Source organism: Acromyrmex echinatior, chromosome 15 (genome assembly GCF_024713525.1).
Source record: "Acromyrmex echinatior isolate Ae372 chromosome 15, ASM2471352v2, whole genome shotgun sequence".
NCBI lineage: Eukaryota > Metazoa > Arthropoda > Insecta > Hymenoptera > Formicidae > Acromyrmex > Acromyrmex echinatior.
This window is the reverse complement of record NC_141866.1, coordinates 10,267,959-10,294,973: the sequence shown is the minus strand read 5'-3', so window position 1 is coordinate 10,294,973 and position 27,015 is coordinate 10,267,959. Positions and strand designations below refer to the sequence as shown.

Sequence of the window (27,015 nt, the reverse complement as noted above, 5' to 3'; positions counted from 1 at the left end):
GTGAGGCTTTAGTACAGAAACGAACCACATCTACTTTCGACGATATGATTTTATCAATAGTGTCAGAAAACGTAGTTACGTAGTTCTTACTGAAAATAGATGTGATGGTGGTAGTGTACATGCGATTTTGACAGAACAGAAAAAATGCTAGCATGGTCTCTCTTAGGTTTCTCTCTGGTAGCATCGTTATATTTTCTGTACTTAAAATACAAGGGAAAGGTATATGATATTGGAAAAAAAGTATTAACTACTACAAAAAAGATTAACTACGAATAATTTTTTACATATATGTGCATTATGCATTAAAATAATCTTTTTGAAAATAATTAATTTTTAGTGACTCATATAAATGACTTTTGTATCTTGCAATTTCATTGATAATTTTTAGATAATTTAAAAATTGAGAAATTTTATATTTATATTTGAAAATAAATAAACAAGATGATGGTCCATAAGAAACATACAAAGCAAACATCATGTATGTATTGTACATATCACATTTATGAAATTTTGTAATTGTCAAGATTTAATTCTAATATTAGAAATAAAGAATAAAATAACAAACTCTTCTTAGATATTATATAATTTCTCTTATATAATTTATTACAGCCTAATATACAAAATTAATTAACATTAATTTGTTTTCCTGCTTTGAAATGTAAAATTTTGAATGTTGGAGTCCGGAATCTGTTTTGAAAATATAGAGTTCTCCATTTTGTTTTGTAGCTTACGTTCTCTGGCAGGTCTTAATTTTCTAACTGGCACGTTCTTTAATGCCTCTTTCCAATCTCCCGTGTGTCTCAAATCCAGCATTATCTTAATCGACTGGTTGAGTGTAAGACTCTTTGACGAGCTAACGCCCCAAGAGAGATATTCGTCTATAGGAAATTTAGCCATTTGAATACCTTCTTTTTTAGCTTTTGCCAAAGATAATGGTCTTGAATTTCCCTATAAAATCCAATTTAATAAATATTTATGCAATGAATGCATAAAGTCTTATTATTAGCTTACCTTGTCTACCAATGCACCTATGATATAAATCATATTTGGATCATATTTAGTTAAACTTGTTCTACAATGTGGAGTGAGATACACTAACTGATTTTTTGGAAATATATCTAAATAAGATTGCGATGTCATTATGAGAGGAAAATCATCTTGCATCAAAGTAGGTATGTTTTGATGAAGATGTTGCTTGATTAATCCGTTTTTGTTAAAATTACAGAAATAAAGAGTCAGAGGATTGACATGGATGCGATTATAGGCAAATGACAAAGATAATTGCTTGCTGCAATTGTGTAGCTCACGTTTAGTCATATACTTCTCATAACCACAATCAAACACCAGCTTTGGTTCAAACATCATATTATAAATCAATCTACCATTGTAATAATGGTTTATAGTTGTGTCATATATACGCAAGAATAGCGAATTATTCAAGAGGCCATATTTCAATTCACCAGTGTCCTCGGTCAATTCTTGCTTTTTAGCGAGCCATTCAGCTTTCTTGAACTCTTTCTTCTCCTTCTCATGTTCTAATTTTTTCTCATTACGCCACAAAAACATAAGATATTTTCTGCACAAAGAAACATGTTTCGATCAGAATTAATTCATAGTGAACTTCTAATAAATAAATAAATAAAAAATAAAATACCAACTTTCTTTTTGCTTTCACCCTTATATTCAGTAGACACAACCATTCTCCTGGTTCAATATTCTGAGGCACTCTTTCAGCAGTGTGTCGCAAAACATCTACTTCTAATTCTAATATTTGAAAACGCTTATGATTCTCGGGATTATTCAGATATTTTTCTAGTTTCTGCTTATCCAACTTTTGCTTATGATATTTCAGTTCGGCGCTCGTTACATTTTTCTCATCGATCGTATCATGACAATAAAATCGTTTGTAAACTGCATTATTCGAACATAGAGCATTTATATTCGAAAAATAAAGTCCAGGCGACAAAATATCCACGTGGATTAATCGGGTTAACAATCTCTTGTGAATCCTAACTGAGGCTATCAGGCATTGTTTCATGTTAAACATTCTATAATATTATATAAAGATAGTTGCTACAATTTCTTACAACAATAATCGTCACTTTGTCATAAACTGTAAGAAGAAAATTCTAACCTATTTTCTAACTCAACCTACACAGCGCTATCGAATGTATTTAAACATAAAGTACGCTCAACGTAGATCAACGTAACATCGCTACATACAAATGCTTCGAAGCACTCTTTGATTGGCCGATTTGTAAAATTCTTTCTTCCGATTGGTCAACGAAGCATTTGTCGAGCCAAATGGACCGCACCCTGGATATCGCACGCAATGTGAATTCGCCATACTTTCTGATAGACGGAAATCCACACCGCAAACACAAGGCAAGAAAAAGAAAAGAAGTTTGTGCCGTTTGTGAGTGCTAGTGAGTGCTGCATATCAAACGTGTGTCGCGTGTGCCTTTAGCAGTCTCTGTTGGTATCGTTGGGAATCCGATAATTGAACGAAAGGTTGGATTTATCGCTTTATGTAAAATAGATAAATAATTACATCATGAATGTATTGTCGCTGTTGTAGATACTAACAAAGCACAAATATCGTTCGGGATGCTTATTAAATGTTGCAATTGGCATTCGTACGTATTCGGATAACGGCCTTCGAATACCTTCGACGAGGGACAGGTTTCGCTTGAATTCCATGTCCTGTCATTTCATTTTTTTTCTCTTTTAAGCGAAATTTCACGATGGAAATAATTTTTAACCAACAGTCTACTCGAAAACAGTTATCAACAGGCTTTACCGTTCCTTCGATTTTTTTATATCCTCGCGATAATTTCTATTTTTAGCGTCTCGCGTCATGCTAAGATGTAATGATAGGCAACTAGTTACTATAATACATTACTTCATTATCTGATAACGATTTTTTTTGCGTCTTAAGTAATTATATAAATTGAAATGCAAACGTCGATGTGCTGATTTAGATTTATATAGATTGTTTTGATATATTAGCGCCTAGCAAAATCTTATTACTAAATTAATAGAATATTAGAAGAATAAAAATTAATAGAAAGTTTTGAACATTTATGCATAACACTATGAAATTTGATAATTGTATTTTTTCTGTCAGATTTTTTCTTTTACTTTTGCAAAAGTGTGTCGAATTAGCTTAATTTCATTAGTTTTTGTGGTTAAGCCTGTCTTCTTCACAACACACTTACATTATCAAATTTGTGATATTAATAGATAGAAGAAAACCATGCATAAGAATGGACCACCACCGCCTTACGAACCACCGCCTTATGCACCACCTGCTTATTCTCAAAATGTAGGAGGCGTTCCTCCAGCTAGTCCATTTACACCAGCGCAAACTTGTAAGTCAAAAAGATATTGAATTTATATTAATATAATTGGCAAAAATACATATTAATTACTTTTTCTGTTATATTTTCTATTAATTATCTTTACACTTGTTTTGCAGATGCAAACGGACCTACTATAGTCACGACTATTGTTCCAGTTGGGCCACAGTCGACTCATACAATTTGTCCACACTGCCATGCTGAAATAGATACCGTGACAAAAACTGAACCTGGCATGATCGCTTATATCTCAGGTGTTATCATAGCACTATTGGGGTAATTATGAGTAATATTCAGATTATGCATTATGTTTATATAAATGTGTACAATGTCTAATTATTTTTCTTTTATACTAGATGTATAATGTGTAATTATTTTCTTCTATATTAGATGTTGGTTTGGTTGCTGCTTGATTCCCTGTTGTATAGATGAATGTATGGATGTTCATCATACTTGTCCAAACTGTAAAGCTTATTTGGGTCGTCATAGAAGATAAATGGATTGCATCCATGTATTGCATTTGAATATTGAAATGTTTATGATACCACCAATTACACACTAAACTTGAATTTAACTTCATACATTTTAAGGGATATCTCTATATGAAAGAGAAAGAAAAATGTAGCTCCAATTAGATTAATTCAGTTAAATCTAATCATCTAGAAATTAGTTAAATCTTTATAATGAAGCATCTTTTTGATTATTCAAGTAATTTTATAGTTCTGTATAATTTTTTAATATATACATGTAAGGTGTGAAATATTTCATTTTAATTTGGTACGGTACTATTTTATGAAAAGCATTTTCGAAAATAATATTTCAGACAATTGTGTAAAGAAAAGAGGGGTAAATAATGGCAAAATCAATCTTTGAAAAAATAGATTTTTCAAAGTTGTATTGAAGATCATAGCCATTTTTAAAAAGTGAAATTGTATAATTTTTTACATACTCTTCTAGTTATTCTACATATAAAAGTATTAAAGTAGAATTATTAAAAAATCTATCATTTTTTTACGAAATATTTTTTTAAATTCGTAAAAAAATTTTTATGAAAATAGATTTTATCATTATTTGTTGTCTTTCAGATCGTACAACTTTTTGTTCAGAAATTTTTCTCGACTTAAGAGATACACTGTTATTTCTATTGAACTAGGACACCCTGTATATACATACACATATGTAATTTTATTGCGTACAATTTATGCGTATTGTTATTTTTTGTACGGTTTTGAAAAATATTTTTCATGTTTTTGCATGAAGCTAATGAAAATATGATGTTTTTAATAGCAAAAAGCATGTTTCACAACATTTATGTATAACTTGTAAAAGAAGTGAGACAGACTTGTACTTCCATATCAATAGACAGAAGATTTATGCTTCCCATATTTATTTCCATTATTAACGTAACATATAAACTGTCTACAGCATTGATTTTTAAAGATTTATTATATTATTAATCATAATTTATGTCAGTTTTTGGAGCAAATGTTATGTTTATGTTTAAAACAATGTTAAGATTGACCATGAAATTGATAGGCAGCAATATGTGCAGCTCATCTTTATTCATTGAGGCGTCCAACTCTATAAAATAATTAATGATATCATACATATTAATAAATTTTGTTTATAAAGAATTGGGTCATGGTCAAGTGAAGATTACTCGTAATAGTTTATATAATTCAATTGAGGAGAAATAATTGATTTTACATTAACACCTTGATTTAAAAAATCTTAATTGATAAATCTTGTTTTGTATATTCATATCATGAAAGTACAGATTATTAAGAGAAGATTTATGTGTTGGTAGCTTATATTTTTATATCATAGAGAATAGATGGCAGCTGAAATATGTTTCGAATTTGGAAATTCAAAAATTTCGAACTTGTTTAAAAAGAAAAAAAAAATATAAACACACACACACACACATATACATATATGAAATATTAAATAATAATTTTTACATGTTACTAGCTTTTATATATAAAGCAATTGCAAGCATTACTTTGATCGAATATCTTATTGCGCACGAATAATGAATTTGAAATTTGCCGTTTGATAAAATGAATTCGATATTTAATTATCAAATTCGATATATGTATAAACGCAAATAAATAAAAATAATAATCAATAATATATGGTAGTTACGATTGAAAAGATAAAATTTATTTTGAAATTGTTTAAGAAAGAATGATAAATCAAAATGTACATTCTCGACTATATTAATATCTTCCTCGTTATAAGAAATCATTATACAGGAAAATCATAAAACAGATTAAAATATAAATTAAAAAATTTTTAAAATGACAACATATAGTATGATAACATTATAATAATGGAGAAAATAATAAATTAGAAATAAACACGAGAAATATAATGTCTAGAGATGACTAAGAGGTCCATAAAAATAATAGTGATTATATAAAATAATTACGTGTAAGATCGGAATCCGATCTACAGAGAGATCTTGCTTATTTTTATTTCCATGTGTGCCTTAAATTAAATAAAATTTCCTGTGGCCTTATTATAAGATAATTTCTATTTGATAACGCAATTGTAAGATTTTTTTCAAAATGCGAATAAATTAATATTAATTTGCATATTTGATGTATCGCTTTATATATTTTATTTTTGATATAGCATGTAACATTTGCGATATTTAAATGAAAAAAGAAAAATATTGTACAATTATAAATTGTTTAATATGTGCAATAAAATTATTTTATTCTAGAATTCTATACTATTCATTTTATTTTGACCTATTGTAATAACTTTATTCGAAATCGTGCAAATATATATATATATATATATATTTGTTCCAAATGAAAATTAAAATCAACAAAAAAAAAATTTATTGTGCTGTTGTGTAATTTCTTCATAAATTTAAAATAGTAGATCCAATATGGTGGATAAATTTTTTAATGATTATTTGACTAAATGTATGTTAAACCAATGTTAATGTAATATTCATATTTTTAGTATATAAGTAATGAGTAATGTTAATATTTTTATGTTGTGTAGATTGTGCAAAATATGCTTTAATGAACGTCATTTTTAATTTTTTAAAATTTAATTTAAAATTTGTAGTATTGGGTCAATCAACAACTCAAAAAGCACAAAAATATTGCATATACAATCTTGCATAACTAACTGAAGAAATGTTAAAGATACTTGATGAATTTATCCTCTATATACAATATTTATCCCCTATTAAATTGTACTTTTTTATTCATTTTTTCTCTTGATAAGAATTATTGTTTATTTTATTTTTTAAATTATTGTTTACAAACAAACATCTCTAATTAAAAGATGTCGAAAAAATGTTTAGACAATGTTTGGAACAATTAATGTCCCTTGTATATATTAATAATTTATATATATTAATACAAAAAAAATTTATATTAAATTTAAAAGAAAAGAAATAATTAATAAATGCTTACTTTAAAAATGCAATTTACATTTTCACGACCCGCTCAAACCGGCCGTGTCAGAAATAAGAGGATCACGTGATCAAACTTGACACTTAATATTCGTCAATTTTGATCACGTGATTTTTCTTCCTCTGGCCGGTTTGAGCATCTCGTGAAAATGTATACATACCATGTACCTGTGATCATCGATTAACTTAACCCCAGAAGTTGGTGAAAGAGGCCTTAAAATTGGAATTGGAATATTTGGAATTTGTACATCGCAAGATTAATCCACGTTGAGAAGTAGGATGGCTGACGAATACCCAGATTTAGATATGGACGAAGAGTTTGACCTTATTCATAAGGCAGACTATGAAGCTTTGAGGGAATTAGAAGGTAAATATTGTATAATATGATTCTTGAATATTTTTGAAATATTTTTAAAATTAAAACGAAAAGAAACAAGTTGAGAAATAAATTAATACTTGAAGTCTCATTTAAATATTTTCCTTATATTTTACTATTTATTGCATCTTGTCAAACAAATAATAATTAGCTAATTTATTTGAAGGTGGACTTTTTGAGAAAAGAAAATTGCCACAATCTGATCCCGGTAGTGAAATATCTTGGATAGTTAATAATAATAAACATCAAGCAAGTGTTGAAATTTCTACACCTAATAATATTGATAAAGTCAATAATAATAATAAAAACCATTTATTGTCGCAATTTGATCCTGGTCCTAGTACGAGTGGAATATCTTGGACAGCTAATGATAATAAACATCAATCAGGTGTTGAAATTCCTCTACCTGTTAATGCTGATAAAGTCAACAACATAACTAGCAATAATAAAAAACGTGGTTATGAAAAATATTGTGATAGTATACCTAGCAGTAGTAAAAAACGTAGCTGCGATGAATTGTTTAGTGACATCTCTAATTTGTTAGACATGGATATTTCAGGTAATCAATTGATAACTAATTAGTAACAGAAATGATTTTATTTTTAGGATAATTGTCATAAAATCTTTGTTTCTAGTTGACACCTATGATGATATTATAGAAGAACCAAAAGAAAAGAAGCTTCGATGGAATCAACCTAAAGAAGTTATTAAGAAAATCTTAGGTGTTAGACAATTGCTGCATGAAAATGAAAATACAACGAAGACAAATTACAATAAGTGAGTAATTAGTATTAGGTGTTGGAATTAATTCGTAGCGTTTTACAAGTGATGGGAAGTACTTTCATTAATGTATTTTTTAATGCTCATGTGAAATAAATAACATTCTTTCATTAAAAAACGCTACGAATTAATTCCAACACCTAATAATTTGAAATGATTTGCATAATAGAAATTATAATATTTATAATATATTGCATCCATATTATTTCCGTGTTTAATACAGCAAGAACAACTCTATTTCTTTACGAGTTCCATCATGGAATTTTGTGGCTGTCACAAGATCGTATGATTATCAGCGTTTATATATTAGAATCAGAAACCAACAGAATGATATCAAACAGTCCACAAGTCCAATTGCTAATTTGTCTTCAGTGCCCTATCAGCAATTGAAAATGCAGGCTAAAGAAATCGTATGTCTATTTCTCAATTTTTTTTATATTACATTTTTCTTTATATTACATTTATAATGTGATGTCATATTATAGATGGCAAGAAAAAAGGAGTTATCTAGGCAACCATCATCTCTATGTGATACAACAAACATGATTAACGATGAATTGTGGGTCGATAAATATCGACCTCGATCATACATAGAGTTATTATCAGATGAAACCGTTAATAGACAGTTGTTACATTGGTTGAAACTTTGGGATAAAATAGTATTTAAACGAAATGTTATAAAGCCAAAAAAAAAGTTGCCTACTTTTGGAAAAAAGGATAATGTTGATGACAAAAAAGACATTGAGGAAGTGGATAGTAAAGGATATCCAATAAAGAGGATAGCCTTACTCAGTGGTCCACCTGGATTGGGAAAAACGACTTTAGCACATATAGCAGCCAAACATGCTGGTTATAATGTTGTAGAAATCAATGCAAGTGATGAAAGAACTCCTGATAAGTTTAGGTAATATACACTCGTATATGACATTAGTAATACAAAATTAGTAATACGAAAATTGTATTATATATTTTTATTTAGACAAATTCTCCTCGCATCAACAGAAATGAAAGCTGTGATGGGGGCTGATCCCCGACCGAATTGTTTAATTTTTGATGAAATTGATGGTGCACCGGCTGCATCTATTGAACTTTTATTAAAATTTACTCAAGGCAAATTAATAGCAAAAAAGAAAAAGAAAAAAGAACAATCAGAAAATATGTCTGATGGCTGTACACGTCCTATAATATGTATTTGTAATGAACCATATGCTCCATCATTAAGGTAATTTTAATTAAAAGCATCAAATAATATAATAAAAATATTATCATACAACACCTGAGTTAAAAAATAATCTAATTTTTATATTTATAGAGCATTAAGAGCTGTCGCTGTAATAATTCCGATACAGGAAGTAAGTCCTTTGAGATTAGCAGAACGTCTAATGGATTTAGCGAGAAAGGAAAAATTAAATGTGGACTTTAATGATCTTGTAAAAATAGCAGAAAGATCCGGTTGTGATGTTCGAGCTTGTATAGGAGCGTTACAATATATGGGTAGCTCTAATTTGAAAGATAATTTATCTCTAGGTCTAAAAGATACTCGTAAGAGTTTATTTGATTCGTGGAGAAATATATTAACGATTCCCATGAACAAAGAGGGAATGCTTAATATTTCTGAAAGAATACAAAATATTTTGAGGAGTATTCAAAATGGTAATTTTATATTTGTTTACGTATTTTAACGCAATCCTTTACAATTTTTCTATATTATGAATTTTATTTTATATATATATATATATATATATATATATAAATGTTTTTAAATATTTATTTATTTATTTAGGCGAAACGGATAAATTGATACAAGGAATATTTCATAATTACCCTGAAATCTGTGATCGGAAACTTAATAATGTACCTATGTCTCTGGAATGGTTTCAATTTTATGATTTAGTAATATCGCTCGTTTTACACAAGCAGATTTGGTCACTTATGCCCTACACAAATTATGGATTTATTGCATGGCATTTGTATCTTGCAAGAACACAGAAAATGAAATTATCATATCCCACCGTTACCAACGAAGTAAGTATTTTACATACACATACAGACGTTAATGTTAAAAAATATGTCCCAAAATCAATTTTTTATGATTATGAAAGTTATATGATTTTTTTTATATAATAAAGTTCCTCTGTACTTTATTTTGTCCAATTTTGGCATGAAATATAAAGTATTTTATAAACTATTTATTTTTTGGCAACTGTACCTTAATACTTTTATTTACAAAATAATGAAATAAATTAATTGGAGAAAAGAGAAAACACAAAATTATTTTTTTTTAAATTATGCAATTTGCAATTTGTAACTACATTTTTTTTTAAACAACTATGTTTTTTTACATCAATTGATTCTGTGCATAAAAGAAGGTACAATTACAAAAAATGATATTGATCAAGATGAAATGATTATCTAAATTCATACGTTGAAGTATTAACGTATAAGAATCATTGTGTGTGTGTGTGTGTGTGTATATATATATATATATTGGGTCATCTAAAAAGTATCCGCGGTTTTTTGTCACTAGATGTGTTGACCATTAACATCATCTAGTGACAAAAAACCGCGAATACTTTTTAGATGACCCTATATATATATATATATATATATATATATATATATATAATATACATATGTATTTTTATATAAATATTGTAATTCATTTGGTACAATAGATATTGTATGATAATTCTTTGACAAATTTTTAAAATGTTTCATTATCCTTGTCATTTTTTTAGATAACTCAAAAATCGGCAAAGAACACAGGTATTTTAACAGCAGTACGAAGAGTATGCGGACGTGATGTTTTCACTCTAACTACAGATATCGCTGGTTTTTTGCCAGACATTCTAACGCCCAAATTACGAACAGTTCCTTCTCATTTATATTCCTCAAAAGAGAAGTCTGATCTCGCCAGAATAATAAATGTAATGCTTGAATTTGGTTTATCGTTCGTACAAGAAAAAAATTCTCAAAGAGGATACATCTACAATTTGGACCCGTATGTTATAATAACAATAATTATTCATTAACACATATTCGATATCCTATTTAGAATGAAACATATTCTTTTTTTTTTAGTAATATTTTAGAAATTGGCGTTTTTCTTAATTGCAATGCGCATCGAAGTCTCGCATACGCAGTACAACAGATAATCACACAAGAGTTGGAGGTCGAACGTTTAAAACGTGCGAGTATCTTAACAGGACTTGGTGAAGTTAACTCGGAAAACATGGCAAAACCAGGAAATCCAGAAATTGTAAAAAATTTAGTTCAGAATATATCTTCCAATGTTGTAAATAATACGAAACAATCCACGAAGGATGCGACATCATTAAAGGAAATAGTACGTTTTATGCATTTTTTTTTTATTGTCAATCTTTTCATACTTAACAATTTTTCAGGTATACAAAGACTTTTTTGGAAATATCATTACGAGTGGAAATAAAAATGGTCAAAAACAAAATAAAACAATGAATCGTATATCCCCTAAATCACAAGAAAAATATTCTCTGATGAAAAATATTTTAACAAAACATGGAGTATGGTACAAATATAAAGAAGGTTGCAATAACGCCGTTCGTCGAAATGTATCCATGAAGAAATTTTTATAAATAGATTGACTTGAGTACAAACTGCGAGTACGTTTTTATTCTTGTACTTCCAAGAATGTGTAGTATTCTTTTTTTTTTCTTTTTTTCATGTATACATGATATATTTAAAGAGTTTTTCACAAAAACTGAACAAGTCCAGAAAATTACATTTTGAAGAAACAAACAACTTCTCATTTTCATAGTATGAATGATATTAAATAATTGTAAAAATGAATTTTTCTCTAGATATATAGTAAGTGTAATACAAAATTTTAAACTTTGATTAATATTTGGAGAACATTTAAAAAAAAATTAAAAACTTTTGGACTTGTTAGTTCTTACGGAAATTTTATATTTGTTTATCCTATGATATTATTTTATATTTATCTTAAAAAAAAACAGCGATAAAGCAAAATTAAATATTTAACACGATTTTTTAATGTGGACATTATGATATTGCTTACTTTTGCGTCAGATTCCATATTTATGATATGCCGCTACAATCTTATAATAAAAAAAACTAGAGACACAGTTCTATTATATTAATATAAAAGGAAATAGAAAAAAGTTATAAATTAAAAATTATCTATCTCAGTGCTTCAACTGTGAGTTAGCGACTATTTACTTTTTGCTCCTAGATTTATAATCCTATTTATGTATACAAAGCAAAGAAAGGAAAATCAAATTTAGCATTAACTTTGCATGGTTGAATTGCTTCTAAATTTAAAAAAAAAACGAAGAAAACTGTGTATCAGCCAAATCATTTCACCATAAAGGGGAATGGTAGAACTTAAGATCCAAGTGGCCGTGTTGATTAGTGCCAGTGGCCACTTCCTGACTGCACGACGGTGATGGTTTCACATTTTTTTCCGTTTTTTCAGCTTCCAATAGAATGGGGACGAACGACTTAGTTTGATTATCCGGCACAACAGGCGTCGGAACGGTGTTCATCTCGAGACTACGTTGTTTCTGCTCCTCTTCAGAGTAGAGGCTCAAGGAACGCGGTCGCTCCAGTTTCAATGGTGGAGGCGGCGATACATTGCCATTGTTGCTATTGCTGAAAAATTAACTTGCCTATCAAGTCGTGACAGGTGACAGGCAAGCAAGCAATATGCAATCGGCAGCAATATGCACTCACATCACATGGTTTTTTTTCTGTCTTATCAGTCTCAAGTACGCGTAAATCTGTCACGAGCGTATTCTCACCGAGATCTCTTATATACAATATATACAAACTTCATTTCACACATACAATTGTATGTGCAGTTAATAATTAATATAAAACATGCTTCGCTCATGCTGGTGAACGTAAAACGTTAAAAAAATCACACAATTTTTTATGCAAACATAAATTATAATATTGAAATATAATATCATGTAAGAATATTATAAAACATTGTTTATATTGGAAAAAATTAATTGCGTGAACAGAACGACGGAATTTTTATTTTTCTTATTCGAACAAATATCAAGTTTTACATTCATATAATTAATTAGGTAAAAAAAGTATAGTTGATAATCATTATGATTATTTTTGTATCGACAAAATTTACTTTTTCACGTAAATCGATTATTTATTTTTGATATTTATAATATATAAATATTAAAAAGTTGCAATTGTAAGTTTTATTTCTTAAATACTTTTATACATTTAGGATTGCATCTTGAAACATTGATGTCCTAGATCATAAATAAGATATCCAATAAGGTTAAAAAAATTCTTTTGCGTGTACAAAAGTTGAAAGATATTCAAATTCCTAATTGGATTTTTCATCTTTTTAATTAAAGGGAACGTAAATGTGATTGTGCGCACAGCAAATTAGCAAATAAAACTTTATTAACTCATATACATATAATTACTAATAGTTACATACAAACTTATAAACTACAATTTAATTTTAATACAGCGCATCAAATAAATATATATAATGTACATATTCTTATGCTAATAAATTATATAAATTAAGCTGGAATATGCGTGCATGCGTGCGTGCGTGCGTGTAAATAAACATTTTTGACGGGATGTTGGCGTCCTCTATTTTACTGATAGAACGAAATAATTTTTGTACTAATTTTTCATAGGATGAAAGATTATATTACTGACATATACATTAAGCATGTAGTTATATTTAATTTTGTGTTCATATATACAACTGATGATACTATGATCTTCTTAAAATTTTTTTTTCATTTCTTCAAACCTTGTAAATAAAATGAAAAAAATGTAAATAACATAATTCTTTATTTTTTCATTAATATATATGTATAATAATCAAACTCAACTGTATTGGTAACTTCTATGTATATCTATATTAAAAGGCGCAGTACAATGAGATCTTTCCGTATTCTAGTGGACGATTTTCTGAATCGAGTTCCTAAAATAGGGCTCTACAAAAGTATAAATAAAATATATTTTGACAATACAATTTCGTTCAATTTTAAGCAAAAATTAATTCAGAGATAGTCATATAAAACATTTCTTAATGCAAAGTTTGATTTGTCACTAATAATGAGCTTCAAATAAAGCGAAACTGAAAATTTGATGTTACACTGAAGTAAAAAGTTCCTAATTAAAACGAAGTTTTATGTGATAATCAGATTTTTTAAATTTTTCGCCATATTGGATCCACTGTTTGGAATTTCTGAATTCTGAGGCAAGAAAACCGATTATATCTTAGAATAAAGTTGAAAATTACAAAAATAAGTAAAATCACTAGAATATTATTTACAATTTATTATTATTATTATTATTATCATCTATAATAAATATTTATAATTTATTATAATTATATTTAATTTCATTGGTCAATATCTAATGAATTTTCTCACTTTTGTAATTTTTATCTCATTTTAAGATACACAATCGACCTCCAAAATCAGATTCATCGATCTGAAGAATCTTTTAAAACCGAGTTTTGCAGTATACAATCAGATATTTTTTTAAATTTGCCATATTAAATTCATTATTTTGAATTTTTTAATCTTAGATCAGAATCGGATTTAGCGACCCCAAAAACCTTTAGAAAGTAAGATTTTCTATAAGTTATGCGTTGTTAGAAAGCGCCGATCCACAAAAAATTAATATCCAAAGCTCTAGATTGCGTACGGTTTCAGCGCTCACGCGCTTCATTCTATCTATAATTGCGTTCCGTTAGTCACTGCGAGTACTAAAAATCTATAATAACATGAACTGTAGATTTTCAGTACTCGTGAATAAAGGATACAACCTTTATCACTCATCATTTACAGTTACAGAAGAAAAATAGAACGAAGCTTGAAGAAAAATCAAGCGTAAGCGCCGAAATCGAACGCAATCTTAAATTCAATGGTTATTTTCTTTTTCTAATAGATCACAGCTGAGATCAAGAAATTCATAATTTATACCTATTATGTTTATAATCTAATTTAGCAAAATTCAATAATTATTGACACATGACATTGTTACAACGAATTATTTGAAGCATCTTGCATTATTTCAAATATTTTAAATATATTGAGCACATATACTCTTAGTAAGATTTTTCAAGCTTCGATGATGATCGTTAAAAAGGAAAAAGTTTGTTTACAGTGCAACAATGCGTAAAAAAATAATAACATATATTTTCAGAAATTTTCTCTCACAGTTCTGCTAATTTAAAATGTATTACGTATACTGAGTATTATTTTATTGTTCTTTACGATTAAAAATTTTATTTGGAGTTTTCAAAAATCAAATTTTCATTGCATAACTATGAGAGAAAGTCTTCCAAAATATCACAACCAAAAGATATTGCACATAATCTCTTTCACGTGTAATATTATTACACATAATAGCCTTCAATTAAATATTAAAGAAAATTATAAGACAAGCACAGGCTCAAATTGGATCACTTCAATAACCATTCCGTGAATTTTACTCACCCAGTATGCTCGGCTGATTGACCAAGCATCGCTGTGTTATGGATTATCTAAAAGAAAGCGTCAATATGTAATGATTAGTCATGTTACGCTTTGTGTGTTACAAAGTTAAGAGAAATATGGAAAGCCTAAGAGAAATTGCATGGTTAATGTTTTCAAGTATACAATAATATTAGATTTTAATAAAGAAGAAAACGTCTGTGTAAATATCGCAAATATGTTTCGCGATAAGAAATTTTTACGCTTGATTTTATTTAATCAACTAGAAATAAAAATATTTTCTGCGTAGAGCTATATACATTTTTAGCAATAATTAAAAATTTTAGATTTTTTTATATAATTAAAAAATAATGCTTCTATTATATATTCTATATTTAGAGATAAATATTTAAGCTTTGATATTTAAGCTAAATATCAAAATGCGGTAATTTTAATTATATCATTGCAATTGTGCACACAATTTTTGCTCTCCCTTTTCTCCATTTCTTTCTTTTCTTTTCTTTTCTTAATACATTACAATTTAATAATTACATTTATATAATTATTATATATATTATTATATATTATAGTATATAATATCAGAACCGATAAATTAAAACGTGACTTAAAAGTTTTTCTCGGCTACTTCTCTATGTCGTTGTACTCACATTTGCCATGGAGCAGGGCGGCCGCGCCGCAGCGTATCTACCGAATGAACTGCGCGAAATGGATGCCACGTATGGTACCCCGTTGAGACTGAAAAGCAATATATCATTTTCTTCCATATAACTGTAAATCGTTTACGATTCGCATCTGTCGCTTCATAAATCGTAATTCGATTTGACGCACCTACCTAGCACCGTTCCTTCCGTTATTGTCATTATTGCCCGGCGTACCATCGTCCAAGTTCACTCTTGGAGGTAAACTGTATCTATTGCTCCTTACGTCTCGACTCTCTACAAACGCGAAAACAAAAGTTTTCTTGAATTCTACTCTTGAAATCTATTTGTAACTTTTACATATATCCAACGTTTTTAAATTTTAGGTGTGCGTTAGAAATTCTTTGAATAGCTATACTTTCCCGTAAAAAAAAAACGGACCACTGTAAGAGTCAGAAAAAAAATTTACTATTTCTAAATAAATTTATTTCAGAGAAATTTATTATTTCTAAATAAATTTGTTTCAGAGAAATATTTTATTATAGTAGTCCTTAGTAAATATTGGAGATATTCAAGAAAATAATTTGTTTGCTAACATTAATGTGTCACCCACATTGCGTGTATTCAAAGAAAATTCATACCAAAGTATTAATTACGTACCGTCATCAAAGAATCCTTCAAAGACGACAAATTTATTGTTCTGTGGGATAATCTTCGAGAGTCCGTAGTATTTGCGTAGAAAAGCTAAGAACTTCTCCGATGGTCGATCAATTGCCAATTTTACTGGCCTAATGTTTTCCTCCTATAAATCAAAATACTTTTTTATTAAAAGTAGAATAAAAAATATTAAAATAAAAATATGAATAAGCGAATAAAAAGGATAAAATAAATAATCTCAAAATAAATATTCGTATTTTATAATTTAAAATGAATTATATGTCATAAAAGAATAAGATTAATTAATCTACTTCTAAGCAAAAAGAAAGACAAATTAAACTTGATTTGATGGTACACTTCATTTTAATTGCTCACGTCGAATATTCTATAAATAATGCATTATCATGGAAAATATTTCAAATAAAATTTATATGATCTGAAAATACAAAACAAATAATTGTAAAATCAATGTTCAAAAAAATTGATTTTTTTACAGTCACATAAAAGTTATCGCCATTTTTTTAAATAGTGCATATTTCTCTTAATTTATTATTAGTATAACTATGTAGTATACTAACAGTATTTTGCTAGATCTTAAAACATTCAAGCTTCGATTAATAGTTCATATTATATGCATGTATACACGATCATGAAAGAATGTAATAACATAAATGTAATTAACTTTCATAGGTCAGGCTATTACGCCGGATGCGATTAATCATATTTGATGCGAAAAATCAAGTTTCTAATATTAATTATTTCACGTAAAAGAAGCATGATAGTAGGAAAAAATACCTATCAGTATACCATTATAAATACAAACCGACGAACCGTGCTGAAACAAACGGGCTGGATGAGTTCAGTCACCTTGCGAGTTACCTTCGAGCGTAACACCCGCTTTCCTCCGTATGCGATATAATATAATGACCTTTCGTCACGCATTTATTTTTAAGATCAATCACGTTTTCACAATATCTCGGTTTTCTCGCGAGAAAATCGCGGCGACCACGAAAGAGTCCGTGCATTATAAAATTGCAATCACGCGAGAAAATACGAAAGTCCTAAGCAACCATTTACAGCGAACTGAGTGAACGTTTCATAAAGTTTTAGTATCGAAGTTGATATAAAAATATCGCGTTTCTAATTAGCACGTTTTCTTATTTGTGCAATAAAATTATCGTCTTTAATATGTATTCAATGAAATTATCGTTTTTAATATGTACAAGACATCGCGCTGTATAATCGCAAATTTTTGTCAATAGATATATTATTAAATACTTTGATGGAGAAACTAGAATCACACACATACACACACACACACCCACACACAATTTCTACTATAATCAAAATAAATATTATCTGTCGCATGTATCTCACACATTGATGCCGTGTAACGTTGGATACGCAAATAATTATGACGTCGTACTTTCGAATGAGTCATAATATGAAAGGTAAGCGAAGAGATATAAACACAAATACTGTAGACACGAGTTTAGTCGAATTTGAAGTTTTATTCCGTGCGGTTATAATCAATGCACGTTATTTGTAGTGAAATCCTAGTAAATGTCATAAACACGGTTGAGTATAATGACACATACACTCACTTTGTGACTGTGCGCGTTTTATCTTAATTTTCACCATAGTAACTAATTATTTCGACTTACAAGTAAAAACTTACAATTATCAATTTGATTTCAAATCTTGTTTAGATATCATAAAATATATATATTAATATACATATATAGATACTACATACAAAATTAATATTTCAATAAACGCGCTTGTGAAATCTTGATGATTTTTTTAAAGTTCTTCATGCAATAAAAGTATAAAATTTTTTTACTTAAATTTTTTTATTCAATTTAGATTAAAAAGATAAAAAATATTTAATAAAATGAATTATTCCTGGGAAAAAATATTTTATATATAATTTTATATAATTGTATATAAATGGACATATTTTATATATAATTGTATATAATTATATCTATTTATATATAATTGTATATATATAATTTTATATAATTATATGTACAATATTTTTTCTCGAGTTTTCATAAGTTCTTAACAATGGAGACAAAAGTTGATCTTACATAAAAAAGAAAAACATATATATCATTTATAGTAAGTTATTAAATTTATATCTACTTATTATACGAATCTTATATTATGTACAAAGAAATATGGTATTCTAGACAAGTTGAGCACAAAAATAAAGAACGTCCGTCTTCTTTCGTTACAGTTCTCTGCACTTGTCCTTACATGACACCGATTTCAGGGTTTTGAGTCCTCGAGCGGAACGAAAAACACAAAGTTTGCAGAATTCTTCATTTTTCTTATCTTTATATTATACGCGTGTGTATATGCTATACTTCTCTCTCTCTCTCTCTCTCTCTCTCTCTCTCTCTCTCTCTCTCTCTCTCTCTATCACTTTAAAAATTATTTCTCACTGTAATTTTCTTTTGAAAACAGTTATTTATATTAATTTTTGCGAGTTATTGCTGTTTATTAATTTGCGTAAATGCGTTTGTCACTTTTTTTTAATAATATAAATTTCCAAATTACTATAATTAATCTATATTATTTAAATCTATATTTTTTGTTACAAAACTTAAAAAATTAATAAAAAAATTAATAAAATATATTTTGCATTTAGTAATATACAAATGTTATGTTTATTTTTTATCAATTTCTATTTAAATATATTGAAATCTTTAACAAATGTAGTAAAATCGTAATATATTAATTATTTATGAAAGTTTAAAATAATCGATTTCATTATGTTTGTAAAAGATTGCAATTATATTATTGTTATTATTATTAATATTAATTAATACCATATTAATAATAAATGTTATCGGTCTGTTATATAAATATTATTCATTTTTCTCTGTGTAATTGCGATTGTAACGGTTAAACTTCTGTTTCGCACAGTCTTAACGATTTAAGTATCTACCGTGCAGGAAGTAATTATGCCTTACACTGGCGCATCGAAGATTTGTCTTCGAGCGGGGAAGTTCGAGTATTGTTTAGCGGAAACTCTCTCTTCACGTGAGAACGGTTCGTTTCTCGTGGTTTCATTAACATACAATTATCGAAAGAGAATGCTATATACAATCGGCTACCTTCGACAAATACATCTTAGAAACGATAATAATAGCAATATTTTATTGTATAATAAAACAATTATATAATCACAACATGACAAAAAAAAAATAATATATAAAGGTAAGAAATAAACAGTAATCTTTTATAATTAAATTCTGAATTACTTTTTCTGCATTTAGTTATTCATTAATATTTATTTTCGTGAAATATCATTCAGACTTGTATCAGAGGAATTTTTTTTTTTCTCTAGATAATCTTAAGGATAAAATTAAAAATGTATATTTTATTAGTTTTAATTTCTTTTTATTAACTATTTTATTATAATTTTATTAACTATTTTTAGTTGCGATTATTCTAATACTTACTGATCAAAGTTTGTTAATTATATGTTATTTTAAACTTATCCATATTCTTTATCGAAGGTAAAGATTAAGTATAATTTAAGATTTGAAAATGAACACTGAACTTACAGATAACATGTGCTGATAGAGAATATTGCCCAAACCCATACGTTGTCGCGACTCATGCACGTAGAAATCCAAGATACATCTCGCCTGCAGCTGATAATGCTCTCCCATTTCATCAAACAGAAACAAATTTTTCGATCCTGTTTTCAGTAATCCCACCACACTACCGAGTCCACTGCAAAATCAAGAGATTTTATTATGCGAATGAATCACAATTTCCTAAGAAATGACTTGGAAAAATACTATGTCACGTCGCATCATTACAGTATCGTAATGATCGCCAATGCGTAATATCTGTGTATGGTCTGATGCGTATCTCATATACTCCAGCAGGAGTCGATAAAATGCTGAAATTGGGTACGTACGCCCACGAATGCTCGCGAGTGCCCGACTGTGTGCATATTGCATGTCAACAACTCAGGAGTGTATTCTATTTTTATATCTTGGAATAAAATTTTGCATTTCATATACTTACTATAAAAATAATGTTGCGTGTATATATATTAGGTGTTGGAATTAATTCGTAGCGTTTTTTAATGAAAGAATGTTATTTATTTCACATGAGCATTAAAAAATACATTAATGAAAGTACTTCCCATCACTTGTAAAACGCTACGAATTAATTCCAACACCTAATAGTATAATCTCAAGTCTGGAGTATTTTCAAAAACTTTTAGAATCAATCTCTAAATGAACTCTCACTCTTAAAGAATGAAAATTGAGCTATTCTTTTTCAAAATCGACTGGCACAATTTTTACTTTTAAGAATAAGATTCCACGCCAAAGAATTTAGAGAGTAACAATAACAGTGTAAATATAAAAGATTCTTAATATTTTTAGATCTACAAGAATAATCTTAGATAAGATAAAATGAATTGAGAAAACTTCCTTACAATTGCAAAATAATATTCTGTTCGTAAATGCACAAAATAAAAATGTACGTAAATAAACGATATTAGTATAGCAATCGTCATGTCTATCTTTCTATTTTCACTTTATTTGTAGTTTAGCCGGCCTAGCGTATTTAGCTATTATCCATTTAAGCGTTTGCGAGCAGTATCTACTTGCCAATATTTTCGGCTAAAAAATGTCGATTTTAAATATTATTTTAGCATCATTCCATATCTCTTTAAAATTCGCGAATTAATAAGATATTTCAATTTATAGGACGAGGTGACTACAAGAAGTGTCAATAATAAAAACTATTGTATTTTGTATGATTTTGAATATTAATCGTCAGAAATTTTTTTTAAAATTTGAGAACTTTTTTTTTAAGAATTTATTAGATCAATTTTATTGGATCAAGAATTTATTGGATTATTTATTATCGAAATATAAAAATTTGAATACAATGTTGTCTATATAACACAAACAATAGTACAAATCTCAAGAGTAAATAATTATTTATGTAACAAAAATATTATATTTCAAGTAAATCTATCTAAATGAAGAGAAAAACTTACTTGTTCCCTTCATTATCTACTAGCAAATAAACCATGTGATCTGTATCTCGGAGTTTAAGGGCGCTAGTAATTGGTTTGTTGAGTCCTTGAGCTCTCGCTGATGCCTCGCCCATATCGTCCAATATTCTGCTCAATAATCTTTGACATTCGCTAAAAAAAAATGATACTTATCAGATACACCTACGTTTATATTTGAAACCAAATAAATCAAATACATTTGCATACAATTTTAATTTGCAATGAGTAAATTAGCTAGATATGTTGGTATACAAGACGCTTTATATAATTTGTACATAAATTTTTTAATACTTTTTATTTATTTCTATTTTTATAATATAATTTTTATAATATAATTAATTAAGAAAATGTAATCCAATACAGTTGAAAAAATCTCTGAAAGCATCCTAATTATGGAAAAGATAATATAAGAATTGAAAATATGTGAAGAATTTCTGATTTTAAAAATGTTAATGTAAAATATCAAATTATTGCAGATACCTCTTAAACTAGATGCAAGTTAGAAGTAACATCTCAATCAAGCATCGCTATTTTTCAACGCTACAATTACAATCGCTACGGAATATATAATGATTTTACATAGCGATTACCCGCTGAAATAGTACGAAACAGTCACGTTCTACTTTTCGTCTTCATATTTTATGCTAGCATCAATTTCGTAAAACTATGCTAATTAATTCTCATCCGATGTTCTTGTGTCAAGGACAAAACTTTTTAAAAACTAGCGGAAAATAGCTATAGCATGGATAAAGGAAAGGAGAGGGATGAGAGGAGAAAGGGGGAGGAGGAAAGAGAGTAAAGAAAAAAGTAGAAAGTATAATTATTAGAAGAAAGCATTAATTCAAGATAAATTTTTATGTCAATTAATTCTTTTTACATTAGATAGCAAATAATAAAAAAAACTTTACTTTCATACATATAATCATTTTCAACTAATACTAACAATATATAAAACTGGCGCAATCATCTGAATAATAATAAAGTAAATTATTTATTAAATAGGAAGATATTGATTTGTTAAGACATAAGGTGGAATAGGTTTCTTATGCATTCTGTAATAATCAATATTAAATATTGTAGCGCAGCATGCAATATTTAATTTCATATTCGATTAGATTACACAAAATTATACGTTAGAAAATTATATATAATAGATGCAATTATTTACACCGTTCTAATAAGAAAGATTCCTCGTGTAACACATTATTCAGTTACAGCGATGACCTGATTCATGTTTTGGACGCGCGCCAATCCATTTTGGCGATAAAGATCGGGTTAATTTATTCTATCGGTATTATATCTTCTCTTATGCTCATTATATGCTATTGGCGTGAAGTATGATGGATTGACGACGAAAAAACGTGAGTAATCACCGAATGTGGAAAGTTGCATTGCGAAATCTACAGCTTTTAAAGACATGAAATTTCACGGAAGTATCTTACATAAGGCGCTAGCTTAACTTTAACAATAGATTATTTAATTTTACAGTATTGTTACTACTTTTTAGTAACTATTTTTTAGCTTTTAACAAATTTTATAGAGGAATCGAAAATGCTTCTTTGTATCTTACATCACTTAGAAGAAATATTATTGTAAAATTTTAATTATTAAAAAAAAATATTTTTCTTCACAACAAGTATTTGATATATTCTTATAAAAGTGCATCGCATATTTACGTTTGTAGCTCAACTTATGTAATTAACAAAATTATGCAATCTCAAGATTATTTTCAGTACAAATATATAAATAAAAAGGAAATATGAAGAAATAAATCTTCGCGCTTCTGTTATATTATATTGCGATATTGCTAAAACGTAATGTTACTGCAATATTATTAGAACATAAATTACAATGTTGCTGCAACATTGCTGCAATGATATAAGTACTGTATGATGAGTTAATATCGGAATAATAATTTTGCAGCGCGTGTTTGCATCAACTGCTGCTATCAAGGAGGACAGGTATGTAACCGGAGAACAAGTAACCTAGGTTTTCTGTATACCTACAACAAATAACGAAGGACAAATCTTTCACGGTGAGAAACCATGATACTTCTCTGCCATTTCGTCATAGACTTCCGCGAGCGTCGCGAGTCACTGCCCAAGAATTCGATAGAAGTTATTGCAAGTGAACCTGAGTTCCTTGAACCGAGAATCTACGGTATATACAAAACCGTCTGTCCGACTTTACTGTTCGAAAAAACTCATTTACTTCACAATTCGCTAACTTTCTTATGGCAGAAAGCTATCTCGGAGAGAGAAGAGTATCCCACCGTCTGTCGTGTGTGTGTAACGAATATGGATTAAATAAATGGAATGCGGAATCTTATCTAGCTAGACTTTATCGTGGAAATTGTTTATATAACATCGTAATCTAAATTTTAATTATATAGGAATGATATATAAAACTATATTACTCTCTGCAGCTTCTAAGTATTCCGCATTGACTCAATTAGGTAGCAATTAACGCAATAGCAGATTTGAACACGTCAGTAACATTCCTTCAGTAAATAGATAATGGATGTATTCTCGTTATTAGTTGATGTCTTATCATTTATCGAAAAGATATGAAACATTAGAAAAGCGAATTGATGGAATATCTTGTTTAAAGTGATTACACTTAAATCATATTTAATTGTTTAATATATTGTTATTATTTATAAGAAAGAATATTGAGCATGAAATAAATAAGCCTTCTCATCTGGAATTCATAACAAGATTTGTAATTGTGCGTGCATGTATATCAAACAGCACACAATATTTATAAAATATTCATAAAATATGTATAAATATTTATAAGATTTATTTTAAATATTTTGTAAATCTTTTTGTGATCTTAGATTGCTTCGATTGCACAGATCATAAACATTTATTATAAATATTATGAAATATTTATTGTAAATGTTATAGTAAGTGCTATAAAAATATTTAATGAGACATTATATTATAATCCAAGTAAAAAATACTTATTAGAAATATTTATTTATAATATATTTATCATAAATATTACATAAAATGTTTAGTCTATATTTTAATAATATTTCGAATAAAGCTTTATATAAAATATGTATGAAATATCTATATAATATTTCAAAAAATGAATATTAATAAATATTTGTCATAAATATTCTGTGCTGTCTGAGTATGAATATGAATGTGCGCGCGCATCACATATATACATACATATCGCTCCTTTAAAAATGACATAACTCAAATGTAATGTAATTTACGACTTATTACTATGAATGAGTTAAGTAAATTATCCTATCGATCATCAAAAAAAAAAATTAACTTATTCGTAAAAAAAAAATCAACAAAATCAGCGCAATTAAAAAAAGATTTTTAAAAAAAGTTAAACTTGTCAACTTACAGAGAATGATTTTTAAAGGTTGTAAACCATAAATAACGAAAATGACAGTTGATATTAAAAATATTTCTTTGCTGATCTTATTTTATTAATCGATAATTTTCTGCCATTTAAAAAATACTTTTCTCATTTTCTGGAACAGTTAACTTTTTTAGTTATGTCGTTTTAGTTATGTTTTAAAGCATCTACTGGAGCAATATATATACACGTACATTTTACATTAGTAAAATATATACATTTTACGTCATAAATATAAAGATATAGCTTTATACTTATGACGTCATAATTTAATAAATACAGAAAGCCGATGAAATCACTTGCGAAGTACGGGCGCGAGTTTCGATATATAAATGGACACTGCGTAGTATGATTGATAATTCGGGAGAACTATACTATTTTAGGATCTCAGAAAGAAGAATACTCACTTCAATTCACGTCGATCACCTTTGAAGTCTTCCGGCACCAGATTGTGCGTGACCTTGTTGATCTTTCTAGGCAAGAGTTTATTTACGTTGAACTTGAACTCCATCTCGACGAGATGATGGAAGGGATCGCTGTCACCGTAGTATTGAAAAGAACTTAATTGCTGCACTTCCCCGTTCTCGTCGTTTACCTTGTTCTCTTTTACCACGTTCCGCGTTCTATCCCGATGAATAATCACGAGACTGTTTTTGCGACCCTACGTTTACCGGGAGCGACAACGGGCTCGCCTTGAATATGGCCGTTGTTCGTGCACCCTTTCGCGGCAACTTCACTTCGCGTTGTTGATTGTCACGTGAACATTGATCGGTTTCCTCCCTCCTCTCTCCCTCCTCCCTCTTTTCCGCCCTCTTTCCTTTTCTTCTCTCTTTCTCTCTCTCTCCCTCTTCTCCCCCACCCCTTTTTCTCTGTCACACTTCTGTACGGCGAGGCGAGCTCCTGTCACTGATGCAGAATCTCACACGAGAGCCTTGTATCGAATCGACACCTTCGCGCGGCACCTCCGATTAATCACGTGGGTGCCTAACGATTGTCACCGTCTTCCTGTATCTCCTAATCGTTTTACGTTTCGAACTTGATTTAATTATCTTGTCCCGAGATTATTTTAACATCTCTCAATACGAGAGTGGTAAATCGATCACCTCTCGCTGTCTACACGAAGACATGCTCCGAGACGAAACGCTCTGAACAGAGAAGAGCGATGTGCGAGAGAGCGCAGCTCCGTAGAATCGATCGCTTCTCCCGATGCTGCAAAGCTACATACACCAGCCACCAAACTCAGACTCACTTGACGGCTCACGGCCAACTGATAGCTATCGCCGTCGTTCGCGTGTACGGAGCACGAGGATGCGACCTCCACATCCCTCCTTCGCGGGAGAGCGATCGGCGTGGTGATCCAATGCTCTTACATATAGGTATTCGTTCGAATATCGAACGAATGCTTTCGAAATCCGAATAGTGCTCGGATGGCGAATGGAAAATCGACCGAATATTTGAAAAAAATTCGAGATTAATAATAGCGATAGAAATCTGCACGATTTATAGAAACTTTTCTCCTGGCGAAACGTCAGTCGCATTGGATTGCGTTGTCTTTCAGAGCATTACGTTCAATTTTTACCGTAAAAGCAACACAAGTCGCGCCAAAGCGCGCGCGCATAGAGTGCCTTAAGGCTGATATCTCATGTAGTGTCGACAAAACTTTTCAAGCCTGTTGATTGGATAAAGAGATTCTCGGATCTTTCCATGCTATAGCCAATCAACACGCTTGTTTGTTGTACATATGTACGACATATAAAATATCAATCTTAAGCCGATTTTATATTAGTTGCAAACTGATCGCAAGTGATGATCGATTGAAAATCGCCTTATGGATAAGTT

The 27,015-nt window shown here is 29.0% G+C and overlaps 4 protein-coding genes across 4 annotated transcripts; 2 read left to right on the top strand and 2 right to left on the bottom strand.

Moving 5' to 3' along the window:
• Positions 1 to 565: 565 nt before the first annotated feature.
• rswl (tRNA methyltransferase roswell) lies at positions 566 to 2,213 on the bottom strand. The gene is made up of 3 exons (XM_011055545.2): positions 1,659 to 2,213; positions 1,012 to 1,576; positions 566 to 948 (listed from the first exon to the last, which is right to left on the bottom strand). Exons 1-3 carry the CDS (start codon positions 2,045 to 2,047, stop codon positions 634 to 636), a joined length of 1,269 nt encoding a protein of 422 aa, XP_011053847.1. The 5' UTR covers positions 2,048 to 2,213; the 3' UTR covers positions 566 to 633.
• A 113-nt stretch (positions 2,214 to 2,326) lies between these two features.
• LOC105145754 (LITAF domain-containing protein) lies at positions 2,327 to 6,089 on the top strand. Its single transcript, XM_011055547.2, has 4 exons — positions 2,327 to 2,511; positions 3,244 to 3,371; positions 3,479 to 3,635; positions 3,750 to 6,089. The coding sequence occupies exons 2-4, from the start codon at positions 3,257 to 3,259 to the stop codon at positions 3,853 to 3,855; spliced, it is 378 nt and encodes a 125-aa protein (XP_011053849.1). The 5' UTR covers positions 2,327 to 2,511; positions 3,244 to 3,256; the 3' UTR covers positions 3,856 to 6,089.
• Positions 3,494 to 11,586, top strand: cutlet (chromosome transmission fidelity protein 18 homolog). Its single transcript, XM_011055546.2, has 12 exons — positions 3,494 to 3,635; positions 6,992 to 7,162; positions 7,338 to 7,730; positions 7,807 to 7,948; positions 8,175 to 8,361; positions 8,437 to 8,855; positions 8,931 to 9,173; positions 9,264 to 9,604; positions 9,735 to 9,976; positions 10,690 to 10,952; positions 11,033 to 11,297; positions 11,356 to 11,586. The coding sequence occupies exons 2-12, from the start codon at positions 7,075 to 7,077 to the stop codon at positions 11,563 to 11,565; spliced, it is 2,793 nt and encodes a 930-aa protein (XP_011053848.1). The 5' UTR covers positions 3,494 to 3,635; positions 6,992 to 7,074; the 3' UTR covers positions 11,566 to 11,586.
• Positions 11,303 to 26,572, bottom strand: LOC105145755 (alpha-tubulin N-acetyltransferase). The gene is made up of 8 exons (XM_011055548.2): positions 25,584 to 26,572; positions 21,775 to 21,924; positions 20,315 to 20,486; positions 16,740 to 16,881; positions 16,274 to 16,376; positions 16,089 to 16,176; positions 15,445 to 15,491; positions 11,303 to 12,601 (listed from the first exon to the last, which is right to left on the bottom strand). The coding sequence occupies exons 1-8, from the start codon at positions 25,685 to 25,687 to the stop codon at positions 12,310 to 12,312; spliced, it is 1,098 nt and encodes a 365-aa protein (XP_011053850.1). The 5' UTR covers positions 25,688 to 26,572; the 3' UTR covers positions 11,303 to 12,309.
• Positions 26,573 to 27,015: the final 443 nt, after the last annotated feature.